The following is a 19863-nucleotide window of genomic DNA, read 5'->3' on the forward strand; positions in this document are numbered from 1 at the left end:
CTCTGAATGAAAAAGTCAGAGATATTTCGCAGTTGCTGCGTTGATTGTGGTTTAAACGACGAGCCCTGAACGTGGCGCGCATGCTGATTGGGTGCAGACTCCGCCCATCGGACATGTGACAGGAGAACAGCGAGAGATTGTGAGTTGTAGCAGCTGTAGTGGCAAAATTATTGACTGAGGTAAGACAAAACTTTTCCGAAACTCTTAGACTAGGTTGTCATTATTGTAATTTGTGCAATAAATCATTAATTATATGTAACTTATTGATCTGGTTTTAAAAATTCACCTTTCATAAAGTTTCCCAGAGTTACATAATGAGCAGCATTACTGTTTTTAGCATGGCACAGGTTTTACAAGTTATGCAGTTGTAGTGATTGATCTAGTAGCTTTGCTAAATGGATTGATTATGGTTCGAGATGTTTATTTTGATTGCCAACATGATAAACTTTATTTATTTTTTATTTATTTATAACAATATATATATATATATATATATATATATATATATATATATATATATATATATATATATATAATTTAATGTAGTACATGCTAAGAGACAGAAATAATTAAACAGAATATTAGCTGCCCAATGTTTAATACAATTATCTCCATAATGTGAATGTGGATACAGACAAGATTCCCTCTCAGTGAGTAAGCCACTGTGTATCTGTTGGTGCAGACATGCGGGTGGCAGTGATTGGAGCTGGAGTCATCGGTCTCTCAACAGCTCAGAGCATATATGAGCAGTATCACTCAAAAGTCAGTCCACTCACCATTGAAGTGTATGCAGACTGTTTCACTCCTCTAACCACCAGTGATGGAGCTGCTGGCTTCTGGCAGCCATACCTCTATGATAAGGGCAACGTCCAGGAAACGTGAGTCCAGTCTTTATTACTCTCTCTTTTTTCTTTATTTATAGAAACTAACCAACATATTAACTGCATGTACTCTCACCTTCAGAAAATGGAATCAGGAGACATTTGACTACTTGCTGGGGTGGCTCAACTCACCAGAGTCAGCAAAAATGGGCATTTTCCTCCAGTCTGGGTACAACCTCTGCACTGAACCAGTTCCAGTGAGAATGGCTTTGATCTTTTAAATTATACTATAAATATAACCATTTAGATAAAGATAACTTTTTTTTTTTAGCTTTTTACAATGAAGAACAAAGGTCTCTTGCAGTGAAAAAGGTCTGTATTTAGCTAGAGTGTAATCTCCAAAAAGATCATTCATAATTATTATATACGAGTGCATTATCCACCATAGACAAAGTCCACTGGTTTTCAGCCACTCTGAAGTGGAGCTTTGTTCAGCCGCACAAAGGATGGTGCCGGCAGTGGTTGGGAAACATCAATAGAGAGGCCTCACCAAGGGTTGGGTTAACACACACACAGTTAAATTGTATTGTAAATCCAGACCAAATTCTACCACAGCTAAGATAAATTTGTTGTTGTGGTCTGATCATAGGTAATTGTTTTGTTTCTGTTGCAGGACCCCTCATTTAAGGACATTGTCCTCGGCTTTAGGCACCTCACAGAAAAAGAGCTGCAAATGTTTCCAGGGTTCAAGTGAGTCCAGCCTTGAAACCAAACATTAAAATCCAGCAAACATAGTCCGAAAACGAACATAAAAGTGAACATACTCCCTGTACATTATTGGTGTTTAGAATAAGTCTATTATCTTCTGTTAGTAAGTATTGATCATCAAAGAGAAGATTTTAGTGATTAACTGGTTTTTACAGTCTAAAATATCTGTTCCTTTTTCCAGTTTTGGATGGTTCAACACAGCTCTCATGGTAGAAGGTAAATCATACCTACCATGGCTGATGGACTGGTGAGTTTGTTGTTAGTTTGATTTGTTTTGTTTTTTCTTAGTTTTTTTTGGTTAAAACTGTGAAGCACTTTGGGGCTACATGTTTGTTGGTTTTCATCATCTACATAGAATGAGTAACTTTTCTACAAGTACACGCTTAATGCTGAGGAATATACACTTTTTTGGGACATAAATACTCAGTCACTTCAACATGATTGTCTGGATTCCACTAAATTGTTGTTTAAATGTTTATTTGACTGTAAATTTAGATGGTTTTTTAAAGTTATATGCTTCATCACAAACTTTGGGGTATTTTTTTTTTGGAAGTATTATCAATAAACACATTTCCATGATTTTTGGTGTCTACACAGTATCCTGTGAATAGAGAATATTCTTATAAATGACAGATTATAAAATCTCTATATTTAGATTACTGGCCAACTCATCTTTCCCAAATGTTCATCTCTTTTTTGCAGGTTGCAAAAAAGGGGTGTGAAATTTTATAATAGAAAAATAGCATCATTTAAAGAGGTCAGTGTGTCATTCTCTATTATAACTAAATGTTTATTAAGGTTTTTGTTCGGTAATTTTATTACCGAACAAAAATAACATTTTTGTTTGGTAATAACAAAATTCATAACAGCAATAAGTAAATTTTGTCACATTTTCTTTACTTTAACAAAAAAAAAAAAAGTTGATTAAAAGTTGTCTGTCATATTGATATCTCTTACTGTTCCTGACTATCGTTAGCTGTCAGATGCTGGGGCAGACGTGATCATAAACTGCACTGGGATGCGATCAGGAGACCTGCAGCCAGACCCGGACCTGAAACCAGGCCGTGGCCAGATAGTAAAGGTGAGAGTAATGCAGGGGTAGGCAAGTTCTGGCCTCGAGAGTTGATGTTTTTCTGTTTCAACACTCCTGATTCAAATGAATGACCCACTGAGCAGAACACAATAAGCAGTTGGATCCATTTAATAAATCAGGTTTGATAGAGCAGGAAAAAATCTAAATTCTGCAAACTGAACTGTGGCTCTCTAGTACTAAACTTGCCTGTCCCCAATCCAATGTGTATGAATTAATTAGATAAATGAACAGTAGATAGATAAATAGATCAAGTAACTGTAAAGGGACCATGTTGACACCTGCGTGTCTCTCTGTGTTTAAGGTGGATGCCCCATGGCTGAAGCATTGGATTATAACTCACAACTTTAAAACCGGAGTCTACAATTCACCATATATCATTCCTGGGTAAAGATGATGATGCTGCACAACCACACAACCATTACTTTTCCAGTGTTGATGTTGGTGGCTGTTGGTTCGTTGCAGTTGTTCCACTTTCAGCATGCACCACATCATGAACGTCGCTGTGGAGTCCTGTTTTTTCATTATTTCCCCTCGGTGCTAGATTGGTTAATCCATTGTCTGTAACTTTGAGCAGTAGTTTCCATGTTTGCTGTGTTGTTCAGTCACCATGTTGACGTGGACTGTTTTGGGATTGTTATACAGTGAAGCCAGAAATGTATGTGTTTGCAGGAGCCGTCTTGTGACAGTTGGAGGGGTTTTCCAGTTGGGAAACTGGAGTGAAAAGAACAACTCCTCTGACCATCAGCAGATCTGGGAAAAAGCTTGTCAGCTTGAACCAAGTCTCAAGGTGAATTGCTATCGGAAGGCTATAAAAAGCTGTTCTGTGTAAACTTTGGTTAAATATTTATAATGAGCCTTCTGTTGAGTTTAACTGTATAACATTTTGCAGGTGAAATGTAGAAATACTCCTTCTACAGCAGGGAACAATTTTGTGAAATCTGTTTAAAAAAATCTCACAGAATTTTCATTTTTTTGGTAACATTTTGCTAATTTCTTTGGCAAACTTCTTATGTTTGTGTCTCCCCACAGCATGCTAAGATAGTAGAGGACTGGACTGGTCTCAGGCCTGTTCGAAGCAAAGTCCGCCTGGAGCGGGAGACCATATGGGCCGGTGCGTCTCCGATAGAGGTAAATTTAAATTTGCCACTATTAACTTAGCACTGCATCTTTTAAAACGTGCATATGTTTTCATTTAACTTCTAAAATACTGTGGCGCTTACGCAGGTGATACACAACTATGGCCATGGAGGTTTTGGACTTACCATTCACAGAGGCTGCGCCAAGGAAGCGGCAAAGCTGTTTGGCCAGATTGTGGAACAAAAAGGCAAACGTCCTAAAGCTCATTTGTAGATTTGCTTCCAGTAGTGGTGACTAGTATGCTCCTTCTCTAAAAAGAGTTATCACATGCAGTTTTCATGGCAATAGTAATAGCTTCAACAATGGTCACTTATCAGACACCCAATGTTATACCTATATCATGTTTGAGAAATAATTGTAAAAACAAATTGTAAAGCATAAGGCAAGACACGTCTGATGTATTTGTATGTTATTAAATAACAGCACAATTGAATGAATGTGTGCCTGATTGGGGCAATTTAAAAAAAGAAAGTGCTTCTGAATGTACATGTCTTAGTAAATGTGGTATAAATACAAGGATCCTGATGAAATTATGTGTATTTGATAAATAACAACATAAATTCACTGTTTGTTTTGGAAAGACTATTTACTATGGTATCATACACATTTACATCCAGTGCACTGACAAGAATCTGTGAACACAGACACTTAATGCAGCACTAAATCTCAAACACGGGCAGATAATAGTCAGCTTGAAGGACCCGTACTTGTTAATCTTTTCTTATTTTTCTCTGAGATTGGCCAAAGTCTGTCTGCATGTCACCCTGGATACAAAAAAAAAAGCAAAGACAACAAAAAAATAGGGAATGATACATTACTTGCAGACAGATTACAACATCCTGTTGAAAGTCCTGTTTGAGTGCATGAAAGCGCAGCAGAGCAAAAGATGCAACATGGTTAATTAATAACATCTTTTTTTAATTCTTAAAGCTTACTGTTCAGATTTAGTCAGCTTTGGATGGCCACGGGAAAAATCTGATTGTGTTTCCTAACAGTTTGTAGCTAAAAGACTGAATACCTTTAAGCCTCCTAAATCTAATTTGGATGTTTGAATGTGATCACTAATGAATAAGACCAGCATCCATCAGACCTGAAAGATAAATTGCTTTGTCTTTTTAATACAAATAAAAACAAATCTGATGAAGGAAAGTGGGCAGAGTCTGATCAGACCAGTGAAACTGACCAGACAAAGTAGACTGGACCCCTTAAGATGGAGGACCACAACCTTAAACAGTTAGGTGTGGGGTCTTATGTTAAATCTTAAAATATGCACATGAAAGTAAGTCTGTATGAGCCATTTCCTGCTGAATCTACAGGAACATTTCAATAATTTTGAACCTGGGTCTTATTATCCTTTCCTTTAGGATGTCATTCATTATAATCAATGTAAATGTTTGAATTTGGCCCAGTTTTCAGCTCAAAGGGAACTATGAAATAGCTGTAATGTAATTTGAAGCTCAAATATCAGCATCAAAGTGCCTGTTTCTCATCCTGGCCTGCCCATGTACAGCCAGAATGAAATGGTTCATGAAAAATGAATCAGGATGGCCTCACTTTCAGTGCTGAAGGTAGGTTTTGAATTTTACAAATCACATAAAGAAGATGAATCTATGATGAAAGAAGCTTCTAGTTAAAGCTTCACATGTAATACGCCTAATTTCCTATATCAGCTGTGGCAGTAAAATGTGTGCTGATACTAACAGGGACTACTGTGCTTCAGAGAAGTCACATTTTCATTGTCAGAGTTTTAATACTAACAGATTCATTTTTACATTTTATACTTTAACTTACATAAAGCATACATCTTGTAAAACTGGATGACATAAAGTACCAGTCAAATGTTTGGACACACTTACCTATGAACTTTGAATAGTATGTATATCCAAACATTTGAGTGGTACTGTAAATTCAGGTCATTAATTTCAGTCTTGCACATTTTAAGGAGGAGTTCATCAGAAGGGCACTTTAAGAATTTTACTGAACTTGCTGACCTGACAGTTTTAGTAAATCTGCCAACTTCTTAATCACCAATACAACAAAGTAATGATTAAGATCTCAGTATTACCAGAGGAAACCAGGATTTTATTCAGCTCTTTAGCTGGAATGAAACAACCTTCTTGTTCAAATGAGGAATAATACTAACACAAGTAAAAGAACAAACAAAAAACATGCAATTTAATGAGGATGTCTACTGTATGTACAAATGTCTGCCCCTAACTGAACAGTACATCCTTTCACCCAGACCTCTAAAATGAAAATAATTGCCAGTCTTTGTTTTATTTGAATGCTCGCTTGATTTGAAGAGTCATCTTTTACTCCAACAATGCCTTTTTTTATTTTAAAAAGCATACTTTGTGCAATTCAGCAGGCAATTTGTGTGTGCAAAATAATCCTGTTTCCTATATGCATGATCTATTCTCATAATACTAATAGAAGCAGCTTTTCTCATTGGGTCCATAGTGTTTACCACTGTCATAAGCTGAATAGGTAGTTTTAAGGCTCTGAAAGGAAGGTAGTTCTTCTGAAGCTAAATGTTATCTTGTTCACACTTCCTAGAATACTTCAGTTTATCCACGATTCACTCTTGCATTCATACAGGTCATTTGGTCTTTCTAATCCCCCTGTGTGCAGTTATACAGTGGTAACATTGTGACAGCAATGGTGTTTAAAGACTAAGAGTGACATGTTGTAAAAAGATTGTGTTGCCTAGCTTTCTCACGTCACTGCACTGTCTAAACAGAAGAAACATAGAAGAGGACCAGAGAACTGGTTCAGCTTTCTCGACTCTTCTCGTTACTGCTGTTGCCTCTCAGTTGTACTCCAATGTGTCCTCAGCCCTGCGAGCCAGAACCAGAGTTAGAATGTGGGATTCCACCTGAGTTGTGGCCTATCATCTCTTGCCCCCATTCACGGTGGCTGGACTCCTGCAGACCCCGGCCTGTGGTCTCAATTGGCAGTGCACAGGAGGCGATGGCAGCAAATAAGCAGCAGCAGCAGTACACTGAGAGAGCCAGGTACACAGAGGATTCCAACATCACCTGCATTGTAAATCCCACAGAGAAAGAAAATATATTATATTAACTCATTTAATTTTGAATTGCATTGTTATGATAAGATATTATGATAGTATGATATTACCTGTGCTACAAAAGGTGTGATGAGGGCACCAACTCTAGCCATTCCACTGCTTGTTCCCAGACCCAAAGCCCTGGTCGCTGTTGGATACACCTTTAGAAAATAGAAAAAGAGGCGTACCTCTTCTGGTTTTGTTTCTCTTTGCTATGAACTACAGTGATAACGGTTTTACACTATTCAATCTAAAGTTATCTTACTTCTGGAGTGTAAACATAGGCAGCCTGGAACCCTCCAGCAATAAAAGCTCTGGCGATGAATATCAGTACTGTCATGGAAGCTCTGATAGGGATGAACCAGAGTCAGTAAATGATCAATTACCAAAATGTTTTAAAGGTTTGCTATGGGCAAGATTACCTTCCAACACAACCGTAAAGTGGAATGATGCACAGAGAGAAGACTAGAAAACACAACGCCATGGTCTTCCTCCTTCCCAGTCGATCAATAGCCCACAGTGTCACCAGCAGCCCTGTAAGCACACCAATATTGTCAATGATAAAAAAGCAGAAAAGACATCTTAAGACATCTTGCTAAAATTACAGGATGAACAACTATATTTTTTTTCATTTTAGTTATGATAAATGACCATGAACGTGTTACTGAATGTATATACAGAAATGTCCTTGGCAAACACATTTAAAAGGTCCAGCAATAATTATTCATGCTGAATCTGTATCTTGAGTAAAGAATGATGTAGTTAAAAGTAAAAATGTTGTCAATGCTGAAGAACACTTTGTATTAACAGCATTTTCAAAATGAAAATATTAAGAACATTACATTAGAAATTACTGTTGTAATAAATAGCTTTACATAATAACTAGAATTGCTTGAGTAGATTTATTTTTTAATATTCCAAAAGAAATTGTTTTGTGTACCTGGGAATTCAGATAATGTGGTCCACAGGAGGTCTTTGTAGTCATCAGAATTCAGATATTTACACTCCAAGCTGCAGCGGAGCTCCTCTTTGTTACCTTTGGGCACTAGAGGGAGACATCAAACATTACAGAGGAGCTGCTTAGCTTGTCTGTCATGCTTTTGTGATCATTTCATCACAAAACTAGAATTGTCCTGGGGTATTTAAGGATCATCATATGACTCACTTCCACAAGCACCTCCCTCCTGAAACAATTCTGTGGTGAGCAGCACTAGTCCATAGTAAGCAAAGGCGTTTGCAAACCTGCGCTGACAGAGATGCAAATCATGCCAAAACACATTAAGAGGATTTAAATATATGCATGGACTAAGATATGTATTCACAATGAAATCACGAGACTTGGGACCGTAAGAAAGAAAAAACTTGGTATATCATTTACTCATTTACCAAATAAACCACAGAAGAACTGTGGTGCAGCGGAAATGGGATGAAAATAAGTCTTGAATCTTTCCACGATCCTCCTAATACATATATAAAAGAAAAGCCAAAAACATACATAATCATTACTGAAAGCACAATATGAATAATGTCTACATTACATTCAGGGCATGTGTTCCCTGCATAAACAGACTGTGCTGTACCTGTCTGGCAGCAATTAGTTTCCCCAGAGGCATGGGGGCTCCGTTCTCTGTGGCGATGCGCTTCAGAGTGGCGAGAGCTTTCTCCTGGTTCCCTGTCAGCACATCATATCTAGCACTCTCCGGTAGCCACTGTGATAATATCATCCAAAAAAAGTAAACATATGATTTAATAACTGTGCAGTGCTGTACAACCACTCACGACTATCATACTTACAAAACACAGAATGGCAAAAAGGAAGAGAGGAATGGTAGAGAGGCCGAGCAACCAGCGCCAGCCCAGAGTGGGCATCACCAGGATTGCTAAGAGGACCTCAAACACAGTTCCCAGAGCCCAAAATATCTGTAAATCCAAGAGAAAAACACAAAGTGAAAGAACAAAATGGCATTTGCTGTCACAAAGGTATAAATCAACAAGGAATGACGTGGTAACCTATACCTCAATCAACAAGATGCACGTGGCTCTGGATCTCATGGGCAGAAATTCAGCATACAGGGTCACCCTTTTAGTGAAGAAAACTCTGGTGTCAGAGTCTTTTCAAACAATCAATTCAGAGCTGCTGTTCTTTGAAAGATGAATGAAGACTACTTACGACTGTGGTGCCCCTCCAATGCCAAATCCCACTAGTGCACGAAGAACGAGAATCCACCCATAGATGGGAGCAAATGCACTCATGAGGCCATAGAACATAGTCCACAACACACTCATCTTCAAACCCTGTGTGTGCAAAAGAACAAAGCTGAATGGTGACTTGATTGTATGATTTTAGATACTACATCACCTGATTCATGATTGATCCACTTCCAATGTTTGATAATTGATTAAATCCTTTATTGTATAAACTCTGAACCTAATAGTGTCTGAGACAAAGACATGCATATGAATTATTTCTGCATCAAACATCAGGCTAAGTCATACTCACGGTCTTTCTGCCATATTTGTCAGATATGTTTCCCCAAAGAGAAGAGCTGATCATCATTCCAATGAAAACCGCCTGTAAAAGGAGAAATGAACTGGACTGGTCATGTTGCAAACATGCACCTGTGTAGACTTGTACTTAGCATGCTGATGTGTATTGAATGTTGTCAAACTGCCAGCAGCATTTTGTCTCAGAAGGAGACAAAAATATGAAATGATCTTAAAAGACATGAATCTTAGTAGTACAATTGGTTCTTTGATTTGATTATTTTTGTATTGTTTTATTATAATCAAATATATTTAATAAAAAGTCCTTTAAGAATAGTGAAACATGACACATTAGAAGCAGCTGGGGTCTCTAATTTCCACTATTGTAACAACTGTCTTTTGAAAGCACTTTTTTCAAAGCAATCCCATCTACTGTTCCTCAATAAGTATTAGGACAGTCAAAAGGAACTGCAAGAAAGAGTACTTTAGAGACATTACAGAGACATTACCGATGTCAGCAGTGCCACCTCAAGGCTTGGCAATCTCCATTCACAGTGCAGTTGTGGTGCTAAGATGCTGAGGATCATCATCTCCATGGCATCAGCCATCTGAGAGAAAACCAAGTTATGCTAAGAAATCCACGAGGAATTGAAACAAAACCTTGTACTGAGCTTGTTTTATGTTTGAGAAGTTCTTACCCAGGACAGACCAGTGAGGATCGAGAGTTTCCACTGGAATGTCCCAAAGCCTATAGCCTCTACAGCATCTTCTACCATGAACGTGTCTGAGGGAATGACAAAGATGGCAGTTTTTAGTCAGATGCATGAAACATTTGTTGAACCAAACAAGAAAGTACAGAACAAAGAGGGGAGAAGTTGAGCTGTCAGACTGTACCATCTGTTGGATTGGCAAACTCTCGAGGTACTGGGGCTCCTTCTGCAAGGGCCACAGACTCCATATCAGTATGATCTGCTATCCTGACATCCTGTTCTCTGTTCACAACATCTTCCTCAGAGCGCGTACTCTCCCCTGTGCGACGGAAACGGACAACGCTACAAAAAAAAGAAAAAAAAAAAAGAAACATTTATATGAAATTAAATGAAGGATGATTAAATTTTCTGAATTCTTAATTTTCTTCTTCAGTCTAATAGGTAAGAGAAGTTTCAAGTGAATTAAAGCCAGGGCAAAGCTGAAGACAAATTAGAATTAATTACTGTTGCCTAGGTGATAGGAGATCTTTCTGGCCATAATTTTGTGAATTGGTGGTATGGTCATGGATGCATCAAGTCAGAGCACTTTACCATCACTGTGTACTAGTGTCTGATAAGGTTATATAATGTGCAGCCATGTTTTCTACAGATGGAAAAGAGCCTATAATCTCCTTCTACATGTAGATAATTATTAGTTTGTTCAGGATTTAACACTCACAGAGAATGAGTATTGTTCCGGTGATGTCTTAATCACAGTCATTTCTTGAAATAACCTCCATGCAGTGTAAAGTAGCAGTGTTACAGGTGGTAAAATGTGCAAAAATATCTTGCGATATGTTGCTGCATCTGTTACATGATCCATAATTCAAATCTTTCTTTTCTAAGACTTATTCATAAGAGGTTGAAATCTCCATAAAAGTATCTAAAAAGTTACAAATTCTTGTGCTATCATTTAATATAGCTTTTGACTCTGTGGCTTTAAGAGATATCCCTTATGGGCTTGTCTTAAGCTTAATTAATACATGTGCAGGAAGATTTAAATAAATCATTCAATGACCTGAGTCATGACAGCTAACAGAATAACAAGTTAAGACAGAAAACTTAATCAGCTTAAGAATCACAGCAGTGAATAAGTGATGGGAAAAGGATGTGGTTGTAAACAAACTGCACTGCTAGAGGACTTCAGAGATGCTTTCATATGTTTATCTTTCTTGAATTTAGCAGCGCAGCTTGGTGATATAACCCAATGGACAATGTCAAGTGAAAGCTGTTTCTGAGGAATGTCAAGCTATCTGTGATCCGGCGAGCTAATCAAGCGAGCACGAAACGGTGAGAGGGCGGTGCTGCGGACCAACACGCTGTCACGGTCGATAATGGATGAATAAAAACAACAAAAAGCGACGTTATGCAGGCTGTAGTCTACTCACGGAAGTTGCCTCAGTTGGAACAGATCATCGTCCATTTTGGCGTTTATTAGCTGACGTTCCGTTTGGCCTCATCTCCGTTTACATTATCGTGACGAGCAGCGATTTCAGCACCGAGGAGAGCGACTCGCTTCTGGTTGTCCGCAGACAGCCAATGAGAGTCCGCCCTGCGCGAGGCACAGCGCGACACGCGCAGAGAGGGAGAGTGGATGAGCTGAGACGGATCTGCAACAGCATCACTGCTGATTACCGGGGAGCACATGACTTATCATTGGTCTGAAAGAGACGGTCTGGTGCCTGGAAGACTTGTTCTGGTAATACACGAGCTGAGGTTTATGAGAAAACTTCCAGGTCTTCTGATTTCTGATGGTGCTCTTCTTAATAACGCCAACATGGAAGACTTTACACATGAAATGCAGTTTATCACGATATTAATTTTTCAATGTCAAAGTAACTTTAAATGAAAATAAGCCCTTATTATTTCTCAATTACAAAAGACATGCATTATTTAACCATTAGTATTAAATGTTTATTACAAATTTTTTTCAGCCAAAATAATTAAAACCACTTATGTTTGTGCACTAATTACATATTCCTAATTATTACTTTCTTGTAATCTGTTATTATCTAAAGTTGAAATTTAAAAATGTAAATATTTACATTTTTATTGTTTGTTGAAATACTAAGGCAGCTCCTAACATGTTGAAAACACACACACACACACACACACACACACACACACACACACACACACACACACACACACACACACACACACACACACAAACAACAACAACAACAACAACAACCACCACCACAAAAAACCCTCCTGGGTTATTTTCTGAATTATCTGAATTATGTCTAAATTAGGCCACAAATATTTAGGACATATTACATCCTTAAGGTGCCATACATAAAAAAAAGCATACAACTGAAAAAAAGAGAGGCAAAATATGTAATTTTAAATCTAATGCTCAAAAACTATTTTAATATTTGTCTACGGGTGAAACTGAAATGAACTAATTTCGATTATTTAAAGCAATGAGGCTGTGGAGAGTTTGTATTTATATTGAGATGTTCTAATAGGGAAAATAAATATAAAATAAAAAATAAAAACACAAAGTTTTTAAATATTTCCAGAGTAAGTGTTTATGAAATGCACAAAGCACTCTTTAAGACCATGATGTAAAATAATTTTGACATTTAACCTTTTTTAATCACATTTTAAACGTTGTAATATTTACTTCAAAATAAACAAACAAAAATGTACGCAGAAAAACCTCTGATGGTCGGAGTGTTATTGGAGTAACGCGTTAGGGTTCACTTCCGTAGAACCGTACCGAAACACAACCCTCATGACACGAGTTCCTCAGAGACATCAGGATGTTGTGGTGCCGACCAGAGAGCTCCGATAAGCTTGTTGGGGAGTTTCTTGGCACAGGACCCGTAATCAGGTAAAACCTCTCCATCTGACAAACAAGGGCCGCTTATGTTCAGTAAAAGTAGGACAGTGGGAATTGTGGGTCACGAGGCCGCCGCCAGAGATTGAAGTCAAACAGTAACATGCGCAGAGGCACAGCGAACACGCAGTTTTGTTTAATAATTAAAATCTTGATAGCAGACACATGTGGTGACATTTTTAGATACTTTACATTTATTTAAATGTAGAAGCGCGGATGTTTTCCAAATACGACGTCTTAAAAAAGCTTGGAGGGCAGTCTGACCTCGGTGTTGTCGGTAAGTTAGCCTTAACGCTAAAGCTAGCTAGTCTCGTGGTTTTGTTTTTATATTTTTTATTTACAGTTTTCCGATAAACTAATTGTAAGTACTGTTACAACAGCATAGGATCCCTTACAGCACTTCAAGTTGCTTTCCCGATTAAGGCCAGACAAGAGTGTATCCAAATAAGACTGATGTGATCGAGTTCTGTCTTATGTATATGTGTGTGTGTGTGTATGTATGTATGTATGTATGTATGTATGTATATATATATATATATATATATATATATATATATATATATATATATATATATATATATATATATATATATATATATAATCTTTTTCAAAGCCCATTTCCATTAGGAAAACTCATAAAGAATCTCAGAATTATGAGATGCAAAGTCATAACTATGAAATGAATAGTCATTATTATAAAATAAAAAGTTGTGGTTTTTTTTTTTTTAAGATTTAAAAAAAGCATAATTATGTGACAGAAAGGATACAAATTGCATATCTTTGTATTTGGGGATAAGACAGAAACAGTGTTAGAATAGTTTTATTCAGCTGATAAATATTGTGCCTTTTTCACTTCTTAATAGTTTGTGAACACTAAGAAAAGGATTTCAAATGTGGCTTAACTAATGATGAAACCCTTGCTTTACTGGCTGAAGTTTAAGAGGACATTAAACTTCAAATCACTTAAACTTTAAATTACTTTTAATGTCATTATTGACAATAATTTCCAATTATGAGATTTGTGGTAATTAAAAAAAAAAATTATATCAAGTGGTGGAAACAGGCTTCTATACTATGCAGACTGATTTTACTAAATAAGCAAATACAGACTTTACTAACTATGACACTTTCTGACACAGAAAGTAAATCCTCCCAGTTGTAAATTCAATGCAGTTGTAAAGAAATATTGATTCAGTGTGTAGACCCTTTCATGTTTTTTAATTGTATTACATGATAGTGAGGGATTTTTAGAGACCCCAGGATTAAATGAAAGAATGACACAAAACTGGAACAGTTTAGGACGTTGTTTGCTAGGTTGCTACAAAAGACCATATTTGATTCTAATAGACGTTAAGGAAAATTTATCCACGGTCTCAGCCGTACTTCATGGTTCAGTTGTTCAGTCACACCTGCACAAATGTGACCTTCATGACAGAGTCCTCAGAAGAAAGCCTCCATCTCTGACTCAACATTTGATGTCCCACATCTTTAAATAAACAAGCTAAGCGTTGCAGAGAGAAGTCATGTAAACTAAAGCATAATAAGACTTTTTGAGCATTGCAAGTAAAGGTATATTTGGAGAAAGAAGTTATAGAATTGCTGTGATGGACTGGTAACCTGTCCAGGGAGTACCCTACCTCTCACCTTATGATTGAATCAAGCAGTTAAGAAAATGGATGGTTGTAGAACTGATTGTAATTAAGAACAACTCTACAAGTGTTAAACACAGAAGTGGATCAGTTATATCCTGGGCTTGTGTTGCAGCCAGTGGCACAAGAAACAACACAAGAACTCAAAAGAAGAAAACATAAGGGGCTTAACTGGGTGCCTGATCCTAAAATGCAATCGTATTTGTGTTAACAAAATGCAGGATTCCCAAAACTTTTATTTCAGTTTTTGATTTTTCATTTTGCTCTTATTAAATCATCCAACATAATTCTAAACACACCGAGTGTGAGTGTCAGTGGTTGTTTGTCTCTCTGTGTTGGCCCTTGCACTTTGTGTCATCGTTAGAATAAATATAATCTTGTTCCTAATTATAGTGACAAGAGACCTGTGTTTAATATAAGGTAGACCAGACCAGCCAATGCAAATATTTACCCTTCCTCTCTTCCATCCTCTCTTGTTTTCACCACTTTCATTACTCTTTTCATATTCTCGGTTTTACATCAGCATCATTTGTCATCTTTTTTCAGAAACAAGATGATAAAAAACTGGGGTGTAATAGGAGGTGTAGCAGCAGCGATAGCAGCTGGAGTATACGTTTTGTGGGGCCCAATTACAGAGAGAAAGAAGAGGAAGAGAGGTAAGAACATGTGTAACGGTGTCTTGTACAGCTAATATGTAAGACACAAGCTACCGTGCAGTAATGTATCATGATGTATGGGTTTTTTTGCAGGTATGGTTCCTGGTCTGCTAAATTTGGGAAACACCTGCTTCTTAAACTCTCTGCTTCAGGGCTTAGCAGCATGTCCATCCTTTATCAGATGGCTGGAGAAGTTTTCAGGTCTGCCTACGATCCAGTCATGCAAAGACAACCAGCTGTCCACCACATTGTTGCAGCTTCTCAAAGGTGTTTAAACCAAATCTGTCATACATGTCAAGAAAATTTATGACAGATAGAAGGAACATATGTTCATGAATGGTTTCTTTTTTTTTCTTTTTGAACAAACAAATAAATAAAAAAAAAACCCAACACACTTTGTCCTTTGACAGCTCTGTCCAGTGATGAACCTGGGGAGGAAGATGTTCTTGATGCTGGATGCCTTCTGGATGTTCTTAGACTGTACCGCTGGCACATTAGCTCATTTGAAGAACAGGTTAGTCAGTAATGTTACGTACTGGTGTGCAACGTATGGTGTGGTGCTTTATTAAAAACTGCGTTGGTTTCTTCACACTAAGGATGCACATGAACTTTTTCATGTCCTCACATCATCTCTGGAAGAGGAGCGAGATCGTCAACCCAAAGTCTCCCATTTGTTTGACATGCAGTCCCTTGAGGTAAGCAAGTGACTGGAACTGCTTAAGTGTCAGACACACACTCCCACTTATTCTGTGTTTGTGGTTGTTTTATTACCAGAGTCTCCCAGTTCAAGATGAGAAAGCTATGGCCTGCATAAGTCGAGGTAAATAGATAAGAAACACACACAAGAGCCAAGTGAGAAAACCAAAATAAAATATATTCTTTTTTCTAATGAATGATAACGTGTTTATTTTTTTAATTTTCTGTTGGACAGCTCCTCTTCATCCAATACCAGGTCTTTGGAAATTTCAGCATCCTTTTCATGGACGTTTAACAAGCAACATGTCATGCAAGCACTGTGAAATACAAGTAAGTTTTTTGCGCGTCAAATCTAACGTTTAGGGTAGGAATCTATTGGCAACCAATTGATATTTAATTATGTTATTTTGTTTTTAAAAAAAAAAAAAAGTTGTTAATATCTCTGCTGTGTGTGTTTTTGTTTTTCTTCCCTACAGAGTCCAGTGCGCTATGACTCATTTGAAAGCCTGTCCTTATCCATTCCTTTACCTCAGTGGGTAAGCAAGCAAATAATGAACATGAAATCTTATTTTTTAAGTACTATTATATTGCTTAAAGTTAGTGAATCTTTTTTTCCCTTTTATTGAATCCTTGTTTCTTGTCAGGGTCGGCCTATCTCCTTAGATCAGTGCCTGCAACATTTTATTTCATCAGAAACCATCAAAGAAGTAGAGTGTGAAAACTGCACCAAGGTACATTTACTGAAATACCAGCAACCTATCATAATGCAGTGCTTATTTTTAATGGAGGCCATTTTTGCTTGTTTCTTTTACAGCCTTTCAGTCTACTAACTTTGTTTTTTCTATCTCCCTTTTTATTATTTCAACCAGTTTCAACAAAACACGACAATAAACGGGCAAGTCTTAGAAAGCCAGAGGACAACTTTTGTTAAACAGCTAAAACTTGGAAAGGTAACTATTTTCATCACGACACTGTTGGCTTATTATTTTCACTTTGAGATTTTTATTGCTATGTAGAAAAAAATGGGCTGTTAAGATTAATGTTTAATGTGGTCAAAGACGTAACATTTTCTAATGTTTCTGTTAGCTCCCCCAGTGCCTCTGTATTCATCTACAAAGACTAACATGGTCAAGTGAAGGAACCCCGATCAAACGACAAGAGCATGTGCAGTTCTCAGAGTATCTATCCATGGACCGCTACAAACACAACACCTCCGCACAAAGGAGTCAGCGGATTAGATGTGTTCCCAAAGCCAGAAAGGCAGAAAATATAGGTGATTCCACAGAAAGGCCCACAGCTAATGGAACTGGTGTGTTGGATTTGCTCAGTGTGTGAAATCTGTCTGCTTTATGCTTACCTGCTTTTTAGTCATCTTACACTTGTTGGGTTTTCTTTTTCAGATGCAGAGTATCACAACAACAACAAACCTTTTTCCAATGGAAGCTGCTCTGTATTTCTTCAATCTCCTGGTCTGAATCCACAATTCAGTCTCACATATGACTACAGGTAAACTCAGCATCAGCAGTTTGTGGTCCAACAATACAAAAGCTCACACATGACAAGATGTGTTGTGCTAACGTGTTGTTGTGCTGCCTCTGCCTTTAAGTCAGACTTTCTGTTATTTATTCTCTTGAAATGCTAAAAATGAATATCACATAATCCAAAAGCTGATGTTTGTCTAATAGTAGCTTTATAGTAATTCATTGCATGGAAAACACTCAGCATCCAGATTTGTGACATGCAGACTTGGTTCTTCAAAGTTGGGATATTGTATACAATAGAAACATAAGTTTAGGATTTACGAAGTTATTTGAGAACTGTTTTTAATTGACAATGGTTCACAGACCAGTTGGATGCAGTGTTGAAACCCAGTTAAAATTTAATGCCACCAGCTTGTTTAGAGATGTTGGGACAGACACAACAAAAAACTGGAAAAGTTACAGGATGTTTAGAAAACATCGCAAGGTCAAACATCTCACAGCTAATTATGGTAAACAGAAACCGGTATGAAAACAACCTGTGGCAGAAGTCACTTAAAAAAATAATCATCATTCAAGCTTTCCAATGGATAATTTATCCCACTCCCCAAAAATAAATGTCAAAACAGGTTTACATTTGGAGAATAATCAAACAAAAGAATGTGTGAAAAGGAGACTTAAAATTGTTTAGGTGTTAAAATAATTTATCAGTGAAGAATGGAAAAAAAATGAGCTGTTTTTCCTTCAGAACTCAGCATTTGGTCCCATCAGTTTGCGGATACTTTAAGTATGTTAGACGAAAGCGGTGATGCATCAGTTTTACACACTGAGTGGACAAAAGATGGCAGTTTGCTAGCTGAAATAAAAGCAGAGTGGAGGAGACTAAAACCGTTCCAGTGTTAAAACATATTGATCAACATGAAGACACTGGCTGTCTTGAGTATTTTTTTTCTGTAAAATAAAAACCATAAAAACATGCAGATGGTTTCATGATAGGCCCAATTGGTAACTGATCAATCAGCTATTTTTGTCTTCTAATCTGCATCTTTTCTCGCAGTTCTGCAGAGTACCTTTTCCAGCTTATGGCCGTGCTGGTTCATCACGGTGACATGCACTCAGGACATTTTGTCACATACCGCCGCAGCCCTTCCTCGCTTCACACCTCCTCACACTTCAACTCGCAGTGGCTCTGGGTGTCAGACGACTCGGTACGCAAAGCCAGCCTGCACGAAGTGCTGTCTTGTAACGCTTACATGCTCTTCTACGAGAGAGTTCGAAGGCCCGGCCTCAGCCCAAGCTCAGAGGAGTGACCTTGCAGTCTGACTGATTTCTGCCTTTCCAGTCATCCTTACACCTTCAGTGTGGGAGTAACAACACAGTTACTATCTGGTTGCTATGTGACAATGAGACCAGCGAGGAAAGCCATGTTAGCGTTATGAATAGTTTTACATCGTGGATCTCAGTGTCATGTGATAGTACAATGTGTTGTGGACATTTCTTGCTGCTCAGATTGTAGTAGACTGCTCTTAATCCCAAAGATAATGGACCTGCAGGATTCACGTGAATATCATGAATCATGTACTTTTTAAGACCCATGTGATAATTTCTATGACGGCTTCATGAAACAATAACGTCTGTGAAACAAAGAAACAGGAACATTTAACTATACAGAGTGCACTAAGGTACCAGCCTCACAATAATGTTCATATGAGAAGCTTATAACGTTATTTTTATGGGGAAAGTTAGAGGTGTTGACTCAGCTCTGTGGCACTGTTATAATACTGTATTATTTTTTAGTTTAAATGGTTTGCCTGTTACTTTGTCATTTTCTTGTAAAGTTCAAATACAAAATTAGCTGATTCAGACTTCACACAGATTTTATGTAGAAGTTACTCATTATGAAATGTCAGACAGGGGGAAATTTCTTTGACTGGCGCTCTGTTGTACCCAGTATGCCTAATCATTCCCAGACATGTATGTAAACTATAATGAAAAATAATGTTTCAGCTGACATTTTGCTGTTTTCTTAAGCTGTTGTGATCAGCAAAGCTGCAAAATCAAGGTCCAAGTGCCATGTTGTCTTTTACGCTCAAGATTTTTAACAGAAAGTCCGAGCACTGATGTGAGCATTCAGTGGGATCCCTTCCTAAAATATGACTCATCACAGCCGTTTGGCTTAACGTCTGTTTTCATAAGTTTACTGGTAATTATTAACAAAGCTCAATGCTGCACATTTCTGTTTTTTTTTCTTTAATTCAGAGCACTGATTACTGCCATTTACTACCAAACAAAATCAAAAAGAGAAATTAGTCTGTTTGCAATTTGCACTACTGTATTTTCATGTGAGATTGTATGTTTTTGTGTGCAGTCTTTGGAGGTGATCATTTTAAGGCATTAAAAACAATAAAATACTTGTTTAT

General features: G+C 37.5%; 3 protein-coding genes across 5 annotated transcripts; 2 read left to right on the forward strand and 1 right to left on the reverse strand.

Moving 5' to 3' along the window:
- Positions 1–127: 127 nt before the first annotated feature.
- Positions 128–4338, forward strand: LOC306764685 (D-amino-acid oxidase-like). Its single transcript, XM_079251888.1, has 11 exons — positions 128–179; positions 683–878; positions 964–1078; positions 1495–1571; positions 1771–1836; positions 2292–2346; positions 2566–2670; positions 2984–3066; positions 3352–3469; positions 3712–3810; positions 3907–4338. The coding sequence occupies exons 2-11, from the start codon at positions 685–687 to the stop codon at positions 4030–4032; spliced, it is 1038 nt and encodes a 345-aa protein (XP_079108014.1). The 5' UTR covers positions 128–179; positions 683–684; the 3' UTR covers positions 4033–4338.
- Positions 4339–6650: 2312 nt separating this feature from the next.
- Positions 6651–11542, reverse strand: svopa (SV2 related protein a; the record flags this gene model as incomplete). Its single annotated transcript, XM_079251886.1, has 16 exons — positions 6651–6857; positions 6958–7047; positions 7152–7233; positions 7309–7420; positions 7827–7931; positions 8052–8128; positions 8273–8346; positions 8467–8595; positions 8681–8806; positions 8903–8966; positions 9057–9181; positions 9387–9458; positions 9880–9978; positions 10069–10154; positions 10265–10422; positions 11508–11542. 16 exons carry the CDS (start codon positions 11540–11542, stop codon positions 6651–6653), a joined length of 1641 nt encoding a protein of 546 aa, XP_079108012.1.
- Positions 11543–12874: 1332 nt separating this feature from the next.
- On the forward strand, positions 12875–19720 carry usp30 (ubiquitin specific peptidase 30). 3 transcript variants are annotated; one of them, XM_079251881.1, is made up of 13 exons: positions 12875–12958; positions 15160–15269; positions 15363–15536; positions 15680–15783; positions 15866–15964; positions 16044–16089; positions 16201–16295; positions 16442–16501; positions 16610–16696; positions 16835–16915; positions 17052–17274; positions 17366–17471; positions 18501–19720. In XM_079251881.1, exons 1-13 carry the CDS (start codon positions 12888–12890, stop codon positions 18751–18753), a joined length of 1509 nt encoding a protein of 502 aa, XP_079108007.1. In that variant the 5' UTR covers positions 12875–12887; the 3' UTR covers positions 18754–19720. The 3 variants fall into 3 exon arrangements, with proteins under 3 accessions (XP_079108007.1, XP_079108008.1, XP_079108009.1); XM_079251882.1 differs by having other exon boundaries at positions 17052–17238; XM_079251883.1 differs by lacking the exon at positions 12875–12958 and adding an exon at positions 13198–13241.
- Positions 19721–19863: the final 143 nt, after the last annotated feature.

Source organism: Telmatherina bonti, assembly GCF_933228915.1.
Source record: "Telmatherina bonti genome assembly, chromosome: 13".
Classification (NCBI taxonomy): domain Eukaryota; kingdom Metazoa; phylum Chordata; class Actinopteri; order Atheriniformes; family Telmatherinidae; genus Telmatherina; species Telmatherina bonti.